General features: G+C 37.9%; 1 protein-coding gene across 1 annotated transcript; it reads right to left on the bottom strand.

The window, feature by feature from the left end:
* Window positions 1-9,531: 9,531 nt before the first annotated feature.
* Window positions 9,532-10,440, bottom strand: LOC149161681 (RING-H2 finger protein ATL2-like). Its single transcript, XM_089434968.1, has one exon. It carries the CDS (start codon window positions 10,438-10,440, stop codon window positions 9,532-9,534), a length of 909 nt encoding a protein of 302 aa, XP_089291094.1.
* Window positions 10,441-22,084: the final 11,644 nt, after the last annotated feature.

Genomic DNA, 22,084 nt, shown 5'->3' with positions numbered 1-22,084 from the left:
CCTGAAGGGAGAAGTGTTGTTGGGTGCAAATGGATCTTCAAACTGAAACATAAAGTTGATGGAAGTATTGAAAGGTATAAGGCGAGACTGGTAGCAAAAGGGTATTCTCAGGTTGAAGGTATCGACTTTCATGAGATTTTTTCACTAGTTGTAAAACTTGTTTCTATTCATACTATGTTGGCACTAACTGCATTACTTAACCTTGAGTTAGAACAGTTAGATGTTAAAACAACTTTTCTACATGGTGATTTGAATGAGGAGTTATATTTGGAACAACCAGAAGGTTTTGTACAAGGTCGCAACAAAAGATTAATTTGCAAGCTCAGGAAATCATTGTATGGTCTAAGGCAGTCTCCTAGACAATGGTACAAGAAGTTTGACTCCTTCATGGTGAGCCAAAACTCCATTAGAATTGAGTATGATCATTGTGTATACTTCAAAATTTTCAATGGCATATTCATTATCTTAGCTTTGTATGTTGACGATAGGCTTATTCAAGCAAAAGCATGGAAGAGATTAACAGTGTAAAGGCTGAACTCTCTAGGACGTTTGATATGAAGGATCTTGTAGCAGAAAAAACATATCTTGGGCATGGAGATACACGAAGACAGGAAAAATGGTAAGCTTTGGTTATCACAGCAGAAGTATGTGGAAAAAGTACTTGAAAAGTTCTGTATGAACAATGTGAAACCTGTTAATGTTCCATTAGCTTCCCATTTTAAGCTTTCTTCGGTTTTGAGTCCTAGAACTGATGAAGAAAAGCAGTATATGTCTCATGTACCATATGCAAATGTTGTAGGCAACTTAATGTATGCGATGGTATCTACAAGACCTGACATTTCACATGCAGTTAGAGTTGTCAACAGGTTCATGGCAAATCCAGGTGAAGAACATTAGCGAGTAGTGAAATGGGTGCTTCGATATCTAAGAGGCACAAGTGACCATTGCATCTTTAATGGTAGTGAAGGATCAGTCTGTGGATATGTAGATGTTGATTATGCAGGTGATTTGGACAAAAGAAGATCTACTACAGGTTATGTCTTTACTCTTGTAGGTGGAGCAATTAGTTGGATGTAAAAGCTTCAAGAAACAATTACGTTGTCCACTTCCGAAGCAGAATATATAGCTGCTTCAGATGATAGTAAAGAAGCAATCTGGTTAAAGGGTCTACTTTATGAGATTGGAAGGACACAAGAGAAAGTGAATGTACTTTGTGTCAGAGTGCTATTCACTTGCCTACAAATCCTGCTTATCACAGCAAAACCAAGCACATTGATGTAAGGTATCATTTTCTGAGACATGTGATCGATGGCGGAAAAGTAGCTCTTAAAAAGGTCCATACACGGGAGAATTGCACAGACATATTCACAAAGCCAGTTACAGTAGAGAAGTTGCGATGGTGTTTAGCTTCTCTTGGCTTGCAAAAAAGATGATGAATGGGCATGGGCAACGGATTAGGAAAATTGTTGTCAAGGTGGAGTTTGTTGGTAATTGACATCGAATTAATGTAAATGTAAATTTGGATAAATTGTATTAGTTATTGACAAGTCAGTTTCATACCGAATCAGCGGTTATGTAACTGAGGAGGCTCATATAAAACTAATGAATGCCCGAACTATTGTGATGGAGAATCATTTCATTGATTGAATAGAAATTCCAATCCCTTGCCCCGTGGATGTTTCCTTGACACTCTGTGAGGGTTTTACCACATAAATCCTATGTTTTTACTTGTATGGTTATATTCAGTTTTCATTTTCTTTCTTGTTTTGTAACCTCCGATAATTACAAGCAGGGCTATGATATTTGGCATCCAATGGTTGAGGGAGAGATGGAGGGAACTTCAAGACAAAAATTCCCATGTACCAAATTGATGACAGTCTTAGAATCCTCAACAATATTGACCTTATCAATGGCTAACCATACAACACATTGTAGAACTCCCTACAAAACTACAACTTCTGCTCTACAATTAGATCCGATCCCTCCATCCAGTAGAATCAAATGTGCAAGCACCGCAAAGTTTGATGAAAGCTCCACGACCACATCAACCCCAGCAGAAACCCCATCAAAGAAAACAATAGGAAAGTCCCTAGTTCCTTGAAGGTAACAAATCGGGTGAGAAAGTCTCGGAACCCAAAAGTCAATCTCATTAAAGAATACAACGATCTTGAGACAAGTTGCCAAAATATTTGGGGGCTTGTTTCAAAAATACAGACATACCTGAATCACCAAATACCCCAAAATACATACAGCCGGAGGCTTATATATGCTTTCAGCCGAAATGACTAGTATAGGCGATGATCATAAATGGATTCTCTAGTATGGCTCTAGCCATACTAGGATGATTATTCATATTAAGAAAATGGTTAGATTCAACAACGCTACCATCCCTAAAGCCTGTCAAAATTCAAGTACCTTTCCCTAATTAAATTATTTAAATTGCAATTGCAATTAGATAATTTCAATCAACCAGAAATGTACACTCTGTAACCAAAACGACAACACCAATTTGTGGTCTTCGAACTAGTGCCCGACTTAAGATAAACATGCTCTGTTTGTGCAACGTATGCATGGTATGAATATCAAACTATGCATTAACTCATGTTTCTATATATTTATAAAGTTTTTAAAACATCGATAATCCTTTGAAAACATGTTTCAAGAGAACCCATTGATAAAATAAAATATATGAAAATTTAAGCTATCATGTTTAAATGAATGAATTTCAAATGATATATAATATTTACAATAAGAATTAAGAAAGGGGTATTATGACTATGATTATGAATTTTAAGTAGATTAATAGGTATATTTATTTCGGAATAGAAGTTTTATTAATTTTAATTTAATTATTAATAATTATTAGATAAATGGAAAAATTTAACTTTTATATAATATTTTTAATTATAATTATATATTAAGAATTAAAATTTATTTTAAAAGTAAGTACCTCATTTTTTCATTTAATTAAACTAATTAATAATATTATTAATTGTAATTAATATTAAAGATTAAAATTTATCTTAAAAGTAGTTAGTCTCTTTTACTTTTTTATTTAAATTAATTAATTAAATATCATATCAACATGAATTACAGTTTTTTGGACATATGATATTAATAAACCATTAACCCATACTATTGTAACAAATTTTATTTAAAAATTAAAATATCTATAATCAAATAAATAAATTACCATAATTAATATATATATATATATAACTAACATGTATCTATTCATTGATTTTTCACGGAATGTAGTATATAATGAGAGTCACATCATAATAATCTGTGTGACTTTAAAATTTTTTTTTTTTTTTTTTTTTCAAAAGGTGGAAAAATCTATCAAACTCAGTTCTGTCAAACCAACATTGAGGACAGCCATCTCTGGCTGCTATCCGCGAATGTCAGTTGACACATCACTGTTATCAAGGAAAACCACGCCACCTGAAATAACCTGCTGGTGGTCCGTAAGGGAGCAGGCTATCACTCCTGCCAGATGCCTCTGGGTCTTGGGCCGTTAACCTGTTTCCTTACGTCCGAGGAAGACAAGCTCTTAGCCAAGCAGAAGCAGTTTTAGGGCATACTCCAGGCCCTGTGACTTTTTAAATTTACGTATATGGAAGATAATAAAGACAAAAAATTTAAATAATTATTAATATAATTTATTATCGAATATATTATATATTAATGTCTTTCAAAATATAATAAATAAAATTATTTTATAATATTTTTAAATTTAGTGAATGGCATATAATGAACGAGTCATCACTAATGAGGATGATTTTTCGCATGTTATGTATTAAAATGGCAACGCGATAAGGGCGGGGTTAATGTTTTTAGGTGGAGTAGAAGAGGTATGTGATTGGATCGTATTGAAGCTTTGTGTGTTCACTTAAATAGGAAGGGAAAATGGTAGTGGAAGTGATTTATTTTTTATTATTTTTGCTGTTGGTTTGGGTTGGACCATTCAAATTTAGGATTTGATATTATTTTGGTTTTATGTGATGTGGTTTCAGTTTTTGTTGTTTTTTTTTTTTTTTTATTGGTTGTTTATGTGTGAGTTTTTTCTGTTTTGTTACTTTTATTATGAGAGAGTGAGTTATTCGAGTTGTGATTTTTTTTGTTTGTTCACAGACTCGTGCTATATTGCTCATTTAAGGTAAATTTTGGTTTGATTGTATGGGTTTGGAAATATCGTCCAACATAGATCAAGGTGTAGACAAGGTAACGATAATTATGGAGTGTTGGGTGGTTCTTATGCTCATTCTAGTGCCAAGGATCTCTCCCGCATATTTCATGAGCAGATCCCCACAACAATGCAAGAAGAGCTCTCTGAGTTGAGGTAGACATGGTGGTTGAACGATGCTACCTCTTTGATTTGGAAATATAAGTGGGTATTTTTGAATGGGTGGCATAAGGGACACCCAAAGCAGACAAAACCAATACTAGTTGATAATTAACCTCTATTAGAGGTTGGTAACACTGCTCACACTGGTTATTGTGGAAAAAGATGAAGGAAAAGAGGAGGTTTTGCTGATGTTGAACAAGGTGGTGCCCAATCAAAAATACATGGGGGCTCATCTCAGTAGGACTGGAGGCAAATTAGCTCTCACTCTAGAGCCAAGTGGTTGCATTCATGATCCAGGTGGATATTGGTGGCCACCACCTATTCCACTTGGACCCCCACCACTGTTTCTTTCATTTTTTTCAGTTTACTTAATTGTAGCACAATTTACTAATTTTGGTAGTTTTTTGGATCCTAAATTTTCGAAGCCATTTTGAGGCCCTAAACGACGTTTTTTGGAAAACAGGAAAATTTGTAGTCGAAAGTTGTAGTCCTCATATAGTATTTATAACAAGGAATTATGCACGTCAAATGAAGATCGTATGCCAAAGTTACAACCTCGGGAAGTTGATTTACCAATTTACTCAAACGGGGCCCATAGTTTTGGCGCTTCATCTCCTAGGGTTAGGTTTTGAGATGTTTAGGGTTTTCCATTGTTTCTTAACAATAAATAGACCTATGAGCTTCATTGTAACACATTTCATAGGCATGTAACAACCACATCTCTTCTCAGAGATAAGATACCATCGCATGAGCTAGTTTAATTCTATTCTGTTTGTAAGCATATTTAGTTCTTTGATATTAATGAAGTGAAGTGTTAATTTTGCTGCATCTCTGTATTTGTGGTTATATTTGTATTTTGTTGTGTTCATGTTTAAGTTCAGATCAATTCAGGGGTACACCAACCCCAATGAGGTGGACGTCTTCACATTTAATGTTATGATGAATTTCAGTTTGATGTTTTTCTGGTTAGCTAGTTTTATTAGGGCGTGGTATGCTACTCTAAATAATACAATTGATAGGAATTATGTAGTTTTTTATATGCACATCTCATAGTGCTTACTAGACCTCTCTAAACACTATAAGTTTTAGGTACACTAGTATGATTTCAATGCTTATTTTTGCAAAAGGCTTCAAAACTTGATTTCTTTGTTGGTAGACATTGTGATGGAAACCTTATATACTTTGGTCACCGCCCTCTCTTTGGAGGATTTTCAAACTCAATGATCTTCCCTTCGTATGGAACTCCCTCATTGTGGCACCATCACTCCAGATCCATTAAACGAAGAGAATTTTTTTACAGCAGGGTTCTCCCCTCCTTTACAGTCACTTCAAATCATTTGAGCTTTTCGGTCTTCGTGAGGCCACTTAGAGGGTGTACACTTTATCTAAAGGTGGGAGCTACCAACTCCTTCTCTACATTTGGAGCTAGAATCAACGATCGAATAGGAATCACTTCAGTGTCAATGTGGCTCCTACATCCGGATGGGAAACTTCAAGAAGGGATTTTTCTCAAAGATCATGCTATAGCAAAGGATGCATTAATCCTCTTAATATCAAGATCAAATGGAGGAGCCAAAGGTTGGGGTGAACCCTCTTTCTCTTTAGCCACAATCCTTTAAGGATGTTCTAAAACGAGGGATTCGACAACTGATTATCTCTCTCGGGTAACCTTCATTATAGAACAAGCAGAAGACATTCCAGAACTAGAGGTGGAAGACCCACAATCTAAAATTTTCATCTTAACCTATATGAGGATTTGGCCATTAACATTTTCACTTCGAGAATGGGTGCATCAAACTCGATCCCCGAATACAAATCTATATTTTTTTTTCAAAGGGTTTCTTTGTGTTTTATTTAAAAAATTCAAAGGATTCTCAAATATATATATATATATATATATATATATATATATATATATATATATATATATATATATATATATATTTATCAAGGACCCTAGTTATGGTGTCGTTCTAAGCTCTCCTTTCAACCATGATTTCTTGAATTCAACCTTTTGTTCATGACAACATTGCCCACTCCAGTTTGGGTAAGACATTTTAATATGCCCATTCATTTTAGTAACTCTAGAAAGTTTAGCTTATGTAGGAAACTCCCCAAGTCATTTTATTAAGATAGATACAAACAATATTGTGAGGGGTATTGTAACCTTTGCACACATTTTTTTTCAAAATAGATCTTTGCAAAGGGTAGGAAAATAGGAGATTATGGAAAAGGATGAAATCAAAGAGGAGATTTTGTTGATGTTGAACAAGGTGGTGCCCCATCAAAAAGACATTGGTCTCATCTTAGTTGGAATGAAATTACTAATTATCTCTCGCTCTAGGGATAAGTGGTTGTAGTCAGGGGTACACCAACCCTAATGAGGTGGATGTCTCCACTTTTACTTAATTTTATGATGAATTTCATTTTGATGTTTTTTCTGGTTAGCCAAATCTACTAGAGTGTGGTATGCTAGTCTAAATGGTACAATTGATAGGAACTATGTAGCTTTTTCTATGTACATCTCATAGTGCTTATTGGACCTCTCTAAACACTATAACTTTTAGTTACACTAGTATAATTTTAATGTTTATTTTTGAATTAGGCTTATCAAAACTTGATTCTTTTGTTGACGGTTATTGTGATGGAAACCCTATAGCCTTTGATTGTCGCCCTATCTTTGGAGGGTTCTCAACTTCAAGAATCTTCCCTTCGTATGGAATTCCCTCATTGTGTCACCATCTCTCCAAATCTGTTAAATCGTGAGGAATTTTTTTTGTAGCGTGATTCTCCCCTCCTCTAATGTGATGTTGTCACTTCAAATCACTTGATCTTTTTGGTCTTCATAAGGCTTGCCATAGGGGGTACCTTCTGTCTATAGGTGGGAGCTACCAACTCTATATCTACATTTGGAGCTAAAATCAAAATCGAACAAGAATCCCTTCTATCTCAATGTGGCTCCTACATGGGTGTCAGAAACTTCAAGAAGGGAGTTTTCTCAAAGATTATGGTATAGCCAAGGATGCATTAATTATCTTACTCTCAAGATTGAATAGAGGATCCAAAGGCTGGGGTGCACCCTCTTCCTCTTAGCCACAATCCTTTAAGGATGCTATAAAACGAGGGTTCTGGCAATTGACTCCCAAAGATCTCTCTCAACCAACCTTCATTGAAGAGCAAGTGGAATACATTCTAGAACTAAAGGTGGAGGACCCACAATCCAATATTTTCAGCTTAACCTATATGATGAATGCCATGATCTGTTATTTTAATGGGATTTCACCATTAACATATGCACTCTAAGAATGGGTGCATCAAACTTGATCCCCCAATATGAATCTATTTTTTTGTTCAAAGGGTTTTCTTTGTTTTTTATTTCAAAAACCCAGAGGAATTTCAAAGAGTTTTTTATCAAGGACCCTAGTTATGGGGTCGTTCTAAGCTCCCCTTTCAACCATGGTTTCTTGAACCTAACCCTTTATCCATGAAAACATTTCCCTCTCCAGTTTGGATAAGAGTTTCTAATATGCCAATTCATTTTTTAACTCCATACATATTAGCTTATGTAGAAAACACCCTAGGCCAATTTATTAGGATAGATTGAAACAAGATTGTGAGGGGTACTATAAACTTTGCACACATTTGTGTCGAAATAGATCTTAGCAAAGGGTTGACTAATAGGATCCTTCTTAAATATTTCTGGAAGGGCGCTGTGTAATATATGTGATCCATCCAACATTTCGGATGGGAACTCCATCCATCATCTATAACAATATGAATCACTGTGGAAGTCTCCAATCACTCATAATAGGATTCTTACCAATTGGAATGGCATAACCTTTTTGCAACCGATGGATTACGAAAACACAACTTTCCACTATAGGTCCTGTCAACAATCAGGTCATCTCCAAAATGATTTCCTTTCTTCTCAAAGGAATTATCCTTGATGCCAATAAAAAGAATCAAGGATGGCAAGACCCAAGAGGATATAAGAACTCCTCAGTTCACAAGCATGATATCAAGTAGCAACAAGCAATTGCAGCGAAATCTAGTCCCTGGGTCTCAACTCATCCCACCACAACATCAACTCATCCCATACACTTTGTGATCCCTCCTCCTCCACCATATCCCCACCCTCGCCTAGATCCCTCAAATGGACAAGAGATAGACACAACTTAATGATATAAATTTTAATAAATAAAATAAAATATAGTTTTATTATTTTATAATTGATTTTCTTAGACAAAACTTAATGATATAAATTTTAATAAATTTATGATTTTTCAAATTTTTAGGGAAAATATTAATTCACTCAAAATATATAAACTGCCTCAATTAATTTTAACATTTTTGTTTTGTAGTTGTGTAAGGAAGTTGAGGAATTGACTGGAAGGTTAAAAGTGGCTGGAATCCAGGGAAAAAAATTTCAAAAAATCTTGTAGAGTCAGTATTTGAATCGTGTTTTTGATGGTGAAAATGGATTCAGCACCATCAAAAACATAAGAGACCTAAAATTTTGAAGTTTGAAAACTATAACTTTTTTTTCCCTATTTAACCTCTTCCTTGATCTGTGTCTTCAGCATGCCCTGAAGATAAACCACACTTGCTGGATCGAAACGTGTAGACCAAAATCTTCAATGTGACTTTTCCGAAAAATATTTTGTCTTCATCATGCCCTAAAGATAAACCACACTTGCTGGATCGAAACGCGTAGACCAAAATCTTCAATGTGACTTTTCCGAAAAATATTTTATACATTACGATGTGAATCACAAAAGCTTGAATTCGAATATAACTATAACTTGGCTTTATAAAAATCCTTGCCAAATTTTCTCTAAATAGAATTTCGATAACTTTCCAGGGAACTCCTCCACAGACTATGTGATTTCCTTTTCGATTTCAAAATTAATTAAAAAAAATTGAAAACCAAAAGCCATTAAAAGGAGTTAAATTACGGGAAAAGAAATAAAAACAGAAACTTTCATTAAAAACTTCATATATTGTTCTTCACATACATTGATTCGACATCGCCAATTACAACATAAATTTATATTTAGTCACAGATTGTGATATAATTTATATGAATGGCATGCGTCTCTTTCCACTCAGTAACCACAACACAAAATTGAACGATTTGTCGGTCCTCTGCGCGAGGAAGCGGGCAGACACTTCTTCAATTTCCATTATTTTTCGGCGTCGTGTTCGGCAGGATGATCGGATGGGAAGACCTGACTCCTATCTATGTCTCTGCTCACCATCCTCGAAAGCGAACGCAGGCGAGTAACTGGAGATCTCGAAGACCACTGCGAACCATTTGGAGAACCGCACTGATTGTCTTCGCCGGGAGACGTGAAGTCATCGGGCCTCTTGGGTATTTCAATGGCGATCTCAGGCATTAACGCTCTTCCACCAGAGGTTCCCTCATCCATATCTGCTTTTATCCGCTTCTGCCGAGCCCAAAAGAATATATTTGTTGGCTTCTGAAGATTGTACCCTTCTCCACAGTTTACACTCTCCTCTTGCTGCAGATTCAGATTTTCTTGGAAGCCTGAAGCAATTGTTCCTGCCATTGTAACGGAAACCTGCTCTACTCGAGTGGATTCCGCAACTGGCTGTTCCGGCTGGGCGCTGGTTCTGCAAATGGGACAAGTGGAGTGCGAACGAAACCACATGTCGATACACTCGACATGAAAACTATGCCTGCAATTTGGCAGAAGACGGCCTTTCTCATTTTCCTCGAATTCGCACAGACATACTGCGCACTCCAGCCCATCTGTGAAATTCTGAGATTTATAAACAAACATAGGCAGAGACTCTGCTATCGCAGAATCCAACCCCACATTCCGCAGCGTTGCCGGTTCTTGTTCTGTAAAATAAAACCGAGGACCGGTAGAAGCCGATCTCCGTCGAGTCGATCTGAAAAATCTAGCAAGCGATGCCGGACTCCATCTGGTATAAAGGTGTTGCAAAATGACTAGCAAAGCCAGAAGGAGGAGACATATTATGGCCGCTATCATGACATTGTCATAAACGAAATATCTGGGTTCGTTATTTTCCTGGGGTGGCTCAATACGATCACTGCCCGAGCTCATTCTATATCAAATTGAAGCCACAAACCAGAAATTCCCTTTCAATTGGGCTGATCTCGAACCACAAACCACTTAGAAAGCCTGCCCCGCAAACATAACAAGCTACAATTACTCGCCCTTTATGTGCTTCGAACCTTCAATTTCTCCCCATTTGGCAGCACCTCCGATGCTTCTATGAACTGAAAAATGCTTCCTGTCTTTCAGAAGCCAAGAAATGTCGCGTTTGTTTCGACGGATAACGATGAAGGCGGTAATAAAAAGGTTATTCCGGAGGCCCATTTTCATCTAATCGAATTTCATGGCACGCAACTTCCAAGAACCTGTGTTTGCAATAGTCTTCAAAATTTCCAATGATTTCAGAGTTGACTGCAATAAAAATGACCTTCCGGTCGTTCGGAGCCCGGATATGCTGTTTCCGTGTTGTCTTCATTGCACAGGTAGCGTTCGTCCAACGAAAATGCCGTACTTTGGACGATCTTGGTCGGAGTTGGGAAGGAAACAGCTGGGATTCTTCTTACCTGAAGATCGAACAGAGGACATTGTAATGAAATTTTATAGAGTGTGTGGTGGTCATTATGCGATTATACGAGAGTAGTCTACAACATTATTTTGGCATGATTTTTGTTAAAATTTGGCCGAAATTTTGGAAATCTGGTTATAGCTGTCAAACTTCACGGTTTTGGGTGCTAGAGGGTTTTTGATGGGGCTGAATCCATTTCCATAGTGAAAAAACCAATTCAAACACTCTTTTCTTTTTCACAAGAAAAAAATGAAACCTTCATCAATTATAATGTGAAAGTTTTACAATGTCATGGTACTTTAATCCCCTAACACAGTTCAATAAGCAAAAATCAAGTGTTCACCGATTAGTACAGAGGATACAAACTCTTTGTCACTTCAAGATTCACAAAACTAGACCAGAGTAGGAAGCACAGTGGTGACACTCAGAGATAATATGGTCCAAAAACTAGGTTGTGAGAAAAACCCGATCCCAACAAAGAGAACAATCGTCAGAATACATAGTCGTCTGTGGGACAAAGACAAAAAGGAAAACCACGAAAACCAATAATCATAAAAACTCAAAATTAAATCATAAAATATCCCTGTGTCCACCCCTAGTGATCAACCTCCAGATCAAAGACCATGAAGCCAGGGGGAAGAGGAAGACTTCGTTTAGAAAGAGGATCTGCCACACAGTTTTTTTCCTTGTATACACGCTGAAATTAGACAACAGAAAAGGATGTCAAAAGATCTCAGGTCTATTTCATCCAGGTGCAAAGCGAGGGAACCTCCAACAAATTTTTCCCCTGAATCCAATTGATCATTGTCAACAAGTCACCCACAATCATAAGGTTGTCAATGGCCAGCCATGAAGTAACTTGCAGAGCACCCAATAATGCAATCAGTTCCACTCTTCAATTGTACCCATCACCACCATGCCAATAAAAATGGTATCGAGTTGTGGAATCAACAGAAAGGTAAACCCCATTCAGAAGCGGCTCCATCAAAATTGCAGATGGGGAAGATGTTGTCTTGGTCAACCAATGAGATAGACCTTCGAGAATCCAAGTGAAAACATGGACCAATTCCTTGGTAATATGCTACTATATTCATGGTCACAACCTGGACAAGAGGTTGTTTGTCTTCGAAAATAACCCTGTTCCTAGCGGGCCAGATGCCCCATAGCACATATAGAGGGACCGTCTTGTATGCCTTAGCATGTAAAGACCAAGAAGAAAAAAAATCCAAAATCAATTCAAAGTCACAAGGCAAAAAGACACCAAGGAGAATGGAGACCTTCGTCCAAACATTCGCATCAAAGGAGCATTTTATAAAAAGATCTACGCAGTTCCCCGTATCCAACCCACACAAGGGGCATCTATCGGGGCCCATGAAATCCTTCTCGATCATCCGGTCCCATGTCAGAATATGATTATGTAGAGCCAGCCATTAGAAACACTTGATCTTTAGTGTGGCGTCCCACTTCCACCATGTCGTAGTAATCTCAACAAATGGCAGAGGTTGTGAGCTAGAAGTAATATGTGCATAGACTTCATTGACAGCAATGCAATCAGACTCGACATGGCCACCCCACACCAGCCGGTCAGAGCGCAAAGAGGGATGAATTCTAGCCATGCAGAGAGAGCGACGATATTCTTCCCATTCCCCCAGCCAAGTGATTTGGAAGGTCAATCTACCAAGCGTGTGGCCAAGCAGGAGCATCGTTTGGGAGATAGGCCCTTTCCCAAAGTTTGGCAAGCATTGTGATCCCTTATGAGTTCAAAGAATATATCATGGGGGTCGAAAGTATATGGCAGTGATTCATTCCTTTAATGACATCTAGGCCGACAAGTATTTTTCAACCATCCCCCACCATCCACCGTAAATTGTTGCATAGCCATGGGATTGTCCACCGAAGACTATGCCAAATAATAGATGCACCAGATGTGGGGGGCGCCCCACTAGCTACCCATTCCTCCATACCAGCGTTCTGTGATAGGCCCCTAGCATAAAAAATCCTCCAGAAATACAATACAAGTAGAGCAATATTGAACCTCAAGAATCAAGGAGTCCCTATCCACCAAATTTGACATGCTTCAATCCCCATCCACCAAATTTGACATGCTTAGATCCCCATCCACCAAATTCAAAAACTCCTATAATCAATTTTTTTCGAAAAAAAAAATCGCGGGCTAAAAATAATTTTCCTGACAAATTTGTGGCTTTAGTGGACAACGCCTTATAAAAAACAAGTTCTCTTTTTTTTCAATGAAAAAAATAACTCCCTTCATTAATTCAAAAGAGGAAGCTACATAATTGTGTAAGTGACAGAAACAGAAACTTAAACAAAATCTTAAAGACTCTATGAAAGAGCTTAATATTTCATTACTAAATATAATTATTTATAGATACATACCCAGGAGAATCAATAATGATCTCAGTAGACTTGAACTGATGTTTAGCGACTCTGGCCGTCTCACATTAAATTAGATGACGTGGGAATAGTGGGCGGCGTTGTTTGTTGTAGTCGTGATTAATGTTCTAACACCTCCCCTTAATCACGACGACCTAAACTTTAACTTGCCTGCTGGTCTAAGTCTCAGCTAGGCTTACAAGAAATCATTTCATTTTTGCCCTCTTGCTAAAGGGTCCATTCTTGTTCATTTGTTGGTGTAGTTTCATCTTCACCTTTCTAGCTTTCCTTATGAACTTCCTCTGCTCCTTGCTTACGTACTTAACATCAACAACCTCTTTCGAATTTGGATGCAAGGCAAAATCCCGAACAAGGTAATCTAATTCACGCTCTCCCCACTTTCTACGAGGAGCCACCAAAATGCACTCATCTTCGAACATGAGTGGCCTCTCAACAACATCCATGGTTGTATCCTCCACTGTCGCAGCCATATTAGAAGCAGATCCAATCAAATTTCTAACAATTGAGTTCTGAGATAAACAATTTTACTCTAAATAGCATAATCACCAATAGCATCACATTGTTTGTCAAAGATTTCGTCAAACTCAAAAATACCGCTAGACCCAAAAATGCTTCCAAATGGGTTCATGAAAAAATGATCATCAAAAAGGTCATTGTCAAAAAAGTCCAAAAAGATAGACATATCAGCTAGGCTCCACTTTACCTTTGCCACAGAAAAAAGAACGCAACAAATAAGACACGTTGGAGATCTAACAATGCTCCCACACAACTCTTAGCTAGGCTCAAATTTTCCTTAAACTCTGGCTAGCTTTGACTTCACAATAGCACCACGCTCAACTTTGCCTCTCACTTCCCCTATCCCTGTAATCAGACATTGGTTATAACCACAAATCTGAACACAAAATCTTTCACACCCTAGATTTGCTATTGAGAGGCAGATCCGGGCCAATGGTCCTTCAGTATATCTCAACGCAACACGCTGTAGATTCTCGCCAAGTATAAAGACCGAATTTATTTTTAATTCTTCGGCAGTTTCTTACACTCTACCTTGGCCGCTTCTTCAATCAACTCCTCTGCTCCTCCACGTCTCATTCAACAGTTTCTTCAAGGGATCGTACAACTAACAACGCTCTCCATCCAGCGCACTACAACAAACAACTTCAAAAAAACTCCCAGGTGGCTCACAATCCACCACTCTTCACACACAGATGGGATCTCTCTGGCCACAGAGCCCTCACTACTCTGGCCAAACACATCAAATTTTACATCTATAGCTCTAAAGCCAAGACTGGCTTGTCTCCAACGCAGAACCAACACAACACGATGGCCAACAACAATCAGGACTCGACATCTGCTCCCAACAGCGCTCCAATAGCTAGTCAAACTTAATGCAAGAATTCCAGCGATGAGAATCACTACATGCCAACATAGAGCTACTGCTTCTCTCTGCAAATATTGTCCACACCAAGTGATCAGGTACTCTAACGAATAGTGCAGCAGGCTCTCCTTCTGGTTGTGGGCGCGTGCCCCTCAATGGCCGACACAGCCTTATCCACACAGATTGTAAAGAATTCACTTTTTCTTTTACCTTTGACACAGCGAACAATCTCAATTTTCCCACTTTTGCCACACGTTCTTTCTTGCAGTCACTCTACTCGCCCCTCACCTATGTTCTAAACCTCAGAATTCAGCTTTATTTCCAAGCCACAGCGGGTGTGACACCATTACATGCACAACAGTTCTTCAAGCCACACACGATGGCTGCCACAATGCTCCACCATTTAGATAACTCCTCATGCGTCCACATGTTCTTCACAGGCTTCAACCTTGTCAAACATCAGCCACAGCCGAAACCCTCAGCTCCGATAACATGACAAAAATCAAAACATAAACAAAAACTTGAAGACTCTATGAAAAAGCTTAATATTTCATTACTAAATATAATTATTTATAGATACATATGCAGGAGAATCAATAATGATCTCCGCAGATTTGAATTGATGTTTTAGCGACTCTGGCCGTCTCACATTAAATTAAATGACATGGGAACAGTGGGCGACGCCGTTTTCCACAGTCGTGATTAATGTTCTAACAGTAAGAATAGGAAATTGACAGCGTAGTTCTCACTTGCCATGGAAATAGATCATAAATCTACGCACTGAAAATCACTGAGGTGGAACGAAAAGAATAGAGGAGAATTCCTCAGTGGTAGACAAAATCACTATAAATCTAGAAGCCAAGGTGCCTCATAGAGGCAGATAGCTTGCAGAGCAAAATGTGAAGAGATCCCCTTGGCCTTGGGCGCAAAAGATTCAAAGTCGCAAATAACTCCCTCAATAAGGTGCTCAAAAAAATCAGATCAGTCTGAAGGGAGACCCCACGTTTGGAGAGAGCATTCGCCTTCAGGTTATGTTCCCGGAAAATGTGAAGAAAGGAAATGTCAGAGAAAGTGGGCAGCAGTGTTGGTAATTGACAACAAATTAATGTAAATGTAAATTTGGATAAATTGTATTAGTTATTGACAAGTCAGTTTCATACCGAATCAACAGTTATGTAACTGAGGAGGCTCATATAAAACTGATGAATGCCCGAACTATTGTAATGGAGAATCATTTCATTAATTGAATAGAAATTCTAATCCCTTGCCCCGTGGATGTTTCCTTGACACTCTGTCAGGGTTTTACCACGTAAATCCTATGTTTTTACTTGTATGGTTATATTCAGTTTCATTTTCTTTCTTGTTTTGTAACCTCCGGTAACTACAAATGGTATCAGAGCGAGGTTTTTTTGAGTTGACTTTGAAGTGCAGGAGTGTTTTCTGTGCCCATCAGAGGCTGCGTGCGTGTGGCAACAAGGCAATGTCAAGGAGGGTTCAAGAACCGTCATCGAGTGCTGCAAGACAAATGTAAACGGTGGGTGCGTGAAGACTAGAGCTGGTGGGTGTGTGAAGCCAGAGCCCATGTCTTTGCTTGGACTGGCGAGGAGGCCTTGTCCAGAACCGAAGCGGAGCCGTCGTGGAGTGCTGAAAGACAAATGTTGAGGAGTGCTGTTGTGAATGCCGCCAAACCTCTATGCTACCAGACCGCTGCCACAGTCTGCTTGTGAAGCCCTCTGCGTGCTAGTCGAGGAAGTCAGAGCCCGTGTCTCTACGTGGACTGGCGAGGAGGCCCTGTCCAGAATCGGAGTGGAGCAAGGAGCTGTTGTTGGCCCAGCCTTCAAGCAGAAATTGAGTGATCGTGTTGTGCGTCGTTGCTGGCTTGTCGAAGAGCCTACCGCTAAAGGTAGAACCGAGTTGAGAAGGCAAATCACCTCGTGGGCTCAGATGCGAGTGACGCTGACCTCGAGGGGGACTCAGATGCTGCTAGTCGAATTCCTAGGCTCTAGACAAGCTTGCAACGGCCCCTTCTCGACGCAGTGATGAGATATAGCACGAAATGGAGCTCTGGGTAGTTGTTTTTTTTTTTCAATGAAATAATTTGAAAGCAATTTTTCTAGGAAATTTTTCTAGAAATTTGTTAAAATTGATGGGAGAAGAGTAGGGTTTTTCATTAATTTTAAGGAAAGAATAACAAGGGGTGTTCTTTAATTTGAAGGAAAGAAAAACAAGTTTTTTTTTCTTTTAATCTATTGAAGGGTTTCTTTGTTTGAAAAAAACGGGGCATTTTTTTAAAATAACAAAATCCAAAAAGATTTCTGAATAAGGGAAACCAAAAATAAACCCTAGTTGAAAAAAAGGAAACCCTAGGAGGAAGGATTTGTAGGAAAGAAATGGCCAAGATGTTGAATGCAAAGTTCGATGTGAAGAAATTCACCGGCAAGAGCAACTTTGCTCTATGGAAACTAAAATTTAGGGATTTGCTGGTGCAACAAGGGTTGCAAAAAGCTTTGGATGGGGCAAATAAGAAACCTGCTAGCATGAAAGATTCGGACTAGGAGGAGTTGGATGTCTGAGCTCTTAGTACCATCAGGTTATGCCTGGCGGATGAAGTTCTCTTCAACATTGTTGAAGAGAGTACAACATTAGGTTTATGGGAAAAACTGGAAAAACTATATATGACAAAGTCGTTAACCAATATAATTTATTTGAAAAGACAACTGTACAATGTTCGAATGAAGGAGGGTTCAAAAGTTGCAGAACATTTGAATGTTTTTAATACACTTATATGCCAATTAGCAGATATGGAAGTTAAAATTCAGGAAGAAGACAAAGCTATAACCTTGTTGTGTTCTCTGCCCGAATCATGGGACCACTTCGTAACTTCAATCAGTTTGAGCACTGCTAATTCTTTAAAATTTGAATCAGTTGTGGGAGCTCTCATGTTTGAAGAAGTATGAAGGAAATCCAATATTGAAACAGCAACATCAGAAGCCATGATAGCTAGAGGACGGTCAAAGGAAAGAGGAGAAAAAACAAGAGGGTATTCCATATCTAAATCAAAGGGAAAGAAGTGTAAGGAAAAATGTTGGCACTGCAATAAAATTGGACCCCTGAAGAAAGACTGTTGGAAACGAAAAGATTCTGATAACCCGAAGAAGGAAGCAAATCAAGTTGATTCAAGTATGATAGACGAAGTTTTATCTGCTGAAGAATTATGTATGATAGATGAAACTTCACATGTATGAAATGTCTCTCAAGGTTTTGAAAGCTGGCTGTTAGACTCTGGTGCTTCTCATCACATGTGTCCACATAGAAGTTGGTTTACTTCATATGAAAATGTAAATGGTAGTTCTATGTTTATGGGTAATAATGTAACATGTCAGACTGTTGGGATGGGAAATATCAGGATTAAAATGTATGATAACACAATTAGAACATTAACTAGTGTTAGACATGTATTTGAATTGAAGAAAAATTTGATTTCTTTAGGAGTGTTGGATTCAAATGGTTATAAGTTTACAGGTCAGAATGGAATGTTGAAAGTCTCTAAAGGTGCCCTAGTTGTTATGAAAGGAGAAAAGGTCGGAAATATTTACAGGCTCAAAGTAAGTACTCAGGTCAGTGAAGTAGCGATTGTGTCAGAAAAAGAAGAAGAAGGTACTTGCCTTTGGCATCAGCGATTGGGTCACATGAGCAATAAAGGTCTTCAGCTACTGATGAAACGTAAATCTCCTCCCGATCTGAAATCTTTGAAGTTGGATCTCTGTAAACATTGTGTGTATGGAAAATAGTGTAAACAGAGATTTAAAACTAGAAATCATAATAGTAAAGATATTTTAGACTATATTCATTCTGATCTGTGGGGACCATCTCCTGTTGTATCATATGGAGGTGCTCTATATTTTTTAACGTTTATTGATGATTTCTCCCGTAAAGTTTGGGTCTTTATGCTGAAAAAGAAAGTTGATGTATTCAATATATTTAAACAATTTAAAGCAATGGTAGAGAAAAGAACATGCAAATCAATTAAATGTTTAAGAACTGACAATGGAGGTGAATTCACTTCAATAGAATTTGAACAATATTGTACGGATGAAGGAATTGTTAGACACAAAACTACTGTTTATACTTCTCAGCAAAATGGTGTTGCTGAACATATGAATCAGACTCTTATGGAAAGAGCCAAAAGCATGATCAGTAATGCTAACTTGCAAAAGGAGTTGTGGGCAGAAGAAGTATCCGCTGCTTGTTATTTAGTTAACAGATCACCTTCAGTAGCAATTAATTGTAAAATTCTTGAAGAAGTTTGGTCAGTTCAGTGTTGTGATTATTCACATTTAAGGATATTTGGCTATGATGCTTATGCTCTTATTCCTAAAAATCAGTGTTTAAAATTAAATCCAAAATCGAAATGTTATGTCTTTGTTGGGTATGACTATGCGGTGAAAGGATACAAGTTGTGGGATCCTACATCGCGGAAGATAGTCATTAGTAGAGATGTAACATTTGATGAATCTTCTTTTTTAAAATCAAATGTTGAAAGAATTGAACAGGAACAGGGATCGCCAAATAAACAAATTCAGTTGGAGGCTAGACCTTTCGGTGACAGTCAAAAAGGAAGAAGAGACTTCTGGAGAAAAAAGTGTTGAAGATACAAAGGAAATTGCTGAATTTTCTGAACCAGTTCAGCAACCAGTCACTCTAAGAAGGTCTACAAGGGAAAGAAAAACTCCCAAAAGGTATGAAGATTCTGCTTCATCTTTTTCTTTGATTACTGAAGATGGGGAACCTTCTTGTTATTAGGAAGCAGTAGATGATACGGATAGCAAAAAATGGAAAATGACTATGGAAGAAGAAATGGATTCCTTAGCCAAGAACAATACCCAGGATCTTGTAGAACTTCCTAAAGGGAGAAGTGTTGTTGGGTGCAAATGGATCTTCAAACTGAAACATAAAGTTGATGGAAGTATTGAAAGGTATAAGGCGAGACTGGTAGCAAAAGGGTATTCTCAGGTTGAAGGTATCAACTTTCATGAGATTTTTTCACTAGTTGTAAAACTTGTTTCTATTCATACTATGTTGGCACTAACTGCATTACTTAACCTTGAGTTAGAACAGTTAGATGTTAAAACAACTTTTCTACATGGTGATTTGAATGAGGAGTTATATTTGGAACAACCAGAAGGTTTTGTACAAGGTCGCAACAAAAGATTAATTTGCAAGCTCAAGAAATCATTGTATGGTCTAAGGCAGTCTCCTAGACAATGGTACAAGAAGTTTGACTCCTTCATGGTGAGCCAAAACTCTATTAGAAGTGAGTATGATCATTGTGTATACTTCAAAAGTTTCAATGGCATATTCATTATCTTAGCTTTGTATGTTGACGATATGCTTATTCAAACAAAAGCATGGAAGAGATCAACAGTGTAAACGCTGAACTCTCTAGGACGTTTGATATGAAGGATCTTGTAGCAGAAAAAACATATCTTGGGCATGGAGATACACGAAGACAGGAAAAATGGTAAGCTTTGGTTATCACAGCAGAAGTATGTGGAGAAAGTACTTGAAAAGTTCTGTATGAACAATGTTAAACCTGTTAATGCTCCATTAGCTTCCCATTTTAAGCTTTCTTCGGTTTTGAGTCCTAGAACTGATGAAGAAAAGCAGTATATGTCTCATGTACCATATGCAAATGTTGTAGGCAACTTAATGTATGCGATGGTATCTACAAGACCTGACATTTCACATGCAGTTGGAGTTGTCAGCAGGTTCATGGCAAATCCAGGTGAAGAACATTAGAGAGTAGTGAAATGGGTGCTTCGATATCTAAGAGGCACAAGTGACCATTGCATCTTTAATGGTAGTGAAGGATCAGTCTGTGGATATGTAGATGTTGATTATGCAGGTGATTTGGACAAAAGAAGATCTACTACAGGTTATGTCTTTACTCTTGTAGGTGGAGCAATTAGTTGGATGTCAAAGCTTCAAGAAACAATTACGTTGTCCACTACCGAAGCAGAATATATAGCTGCTTCAGATGATAGTAAAGAAGCAATCTGGTTAAAGGGTCTACTTGATGAGATTGGAAGGACACAAGAGAAAGTGAATGTACTTTGTGTCAGAGTGCTATTCACTTGGCTACAAATCCTGCTTATCACAGCAAAATCAAGCACATTGATGTAAGGTATCATTTTCTGAGACATTTGATCGATGGCGGAAAAGTAGCTCTTAGAAAGGTCCATACACGGGAGAATTGCGCAGACATATTCACAAAGCCAGTGACAGTAGAGAAGCTGCGATGATGTTTAGCTTCTCTTGGCTTGCAAAAAAAATGATGAATGGGCATGGGCAACGGATTAGGAAAATTGTTGTCAAGGTGGAGTTTGTTGGTGATTGACATCAAATTAATGTAAATGTAAATTGTGATAAATTGTATTAGTTATTGACAAGTCAGTTTCATACCGAATCAACGGTTATGTAACTGAGGAGGCTCATATAAAACTAATGAATGCCTGAACTATTGTGATGGAGAATCATTTCATTGATTGAATAGAAATTCCAATCCCTTGCCCCGTGGATGTTTCCTTGACACTCTGTGAGGGTTTTACCACATAAATCCTGTGTTTTTACTTGTATGGTTATATTCAGTTTTCATTTTCTTTCTTGTTTTGTAACCTCCGGTAATTACAAGCAAGGCTATGATATTTGGCATCCAATGGTTGAGGGAGAGATGGAGGGAACTTCAAGACAAAAATTCCCATGTACCAAATTGATGACAGTCTTAGAATCCTCAACAATATTGACCTTATCAATGGCTAACCATACAACACATTGTAGAACTCCCTACAAAACTACAACTTATGCTCTACAATTAGATCCGATCCCTCCATCCAGAAGAATCAAATGTGCAAGCACCACAAAGTTTGATGAAAGCTCCACGACCACATCAACCCCAGCAGAAGCCCCATCAAAGAAAACAATAAGGAAGTCTCTAGTTCCTTTAGAAGGTAACAAATCGGGTGAGAAAGTCTCGGAACCCAAAAGTCAATCTCATTAAAGAATACAACGATCTTGAGACAAGTTGCCAAAATATTTGGGGGCTTGTTTCAAAAATGCAGACATACCTGAATCACCAAATACCCCAAAATACATACAGCCGGAGGCTTATGTATGCTTTCAGCCGAAATGACTAGTATAGGCGATGATCATAAATGGATTCTCTAGTATGGCTCTAGCCATACTAGGATGATTATTCATATTAAGAAAATGGTTAGATTCAACAACGCTACCATCCCTAAAGCCTGTCAAAATTCAAGTACCTTTCCCTAATTAAA

Source organism: Pinus tabuliformis, chromosome 5_2 (genome assembly GCF_031772625.1).
Source record: "Pinus tabuliformis cultivar Carrire ecotype Pingquan chromosome 5_2, CPIR1, whole genome shotgun sequence".
Lineage (NCBI taxonomy): Eukaryota > Viridiplantae > Streptophyta > Pinopsida > Pinales > Pinaceae > Pinus > Pinus tabuliformis.
This window is presented reverse-complemented; position numbering and strand designations above follow the sequence as displayed.

Excerpts from the sequence above, each read along its gene's own strand:
- LOC149161681 (XM_089434968.1), bottom strand. The coding sequence starts at position 10,440 with ATGAGCTCGGGCAGTGATCGTATTGAGCCACCCCAGGAAAATAACGAA.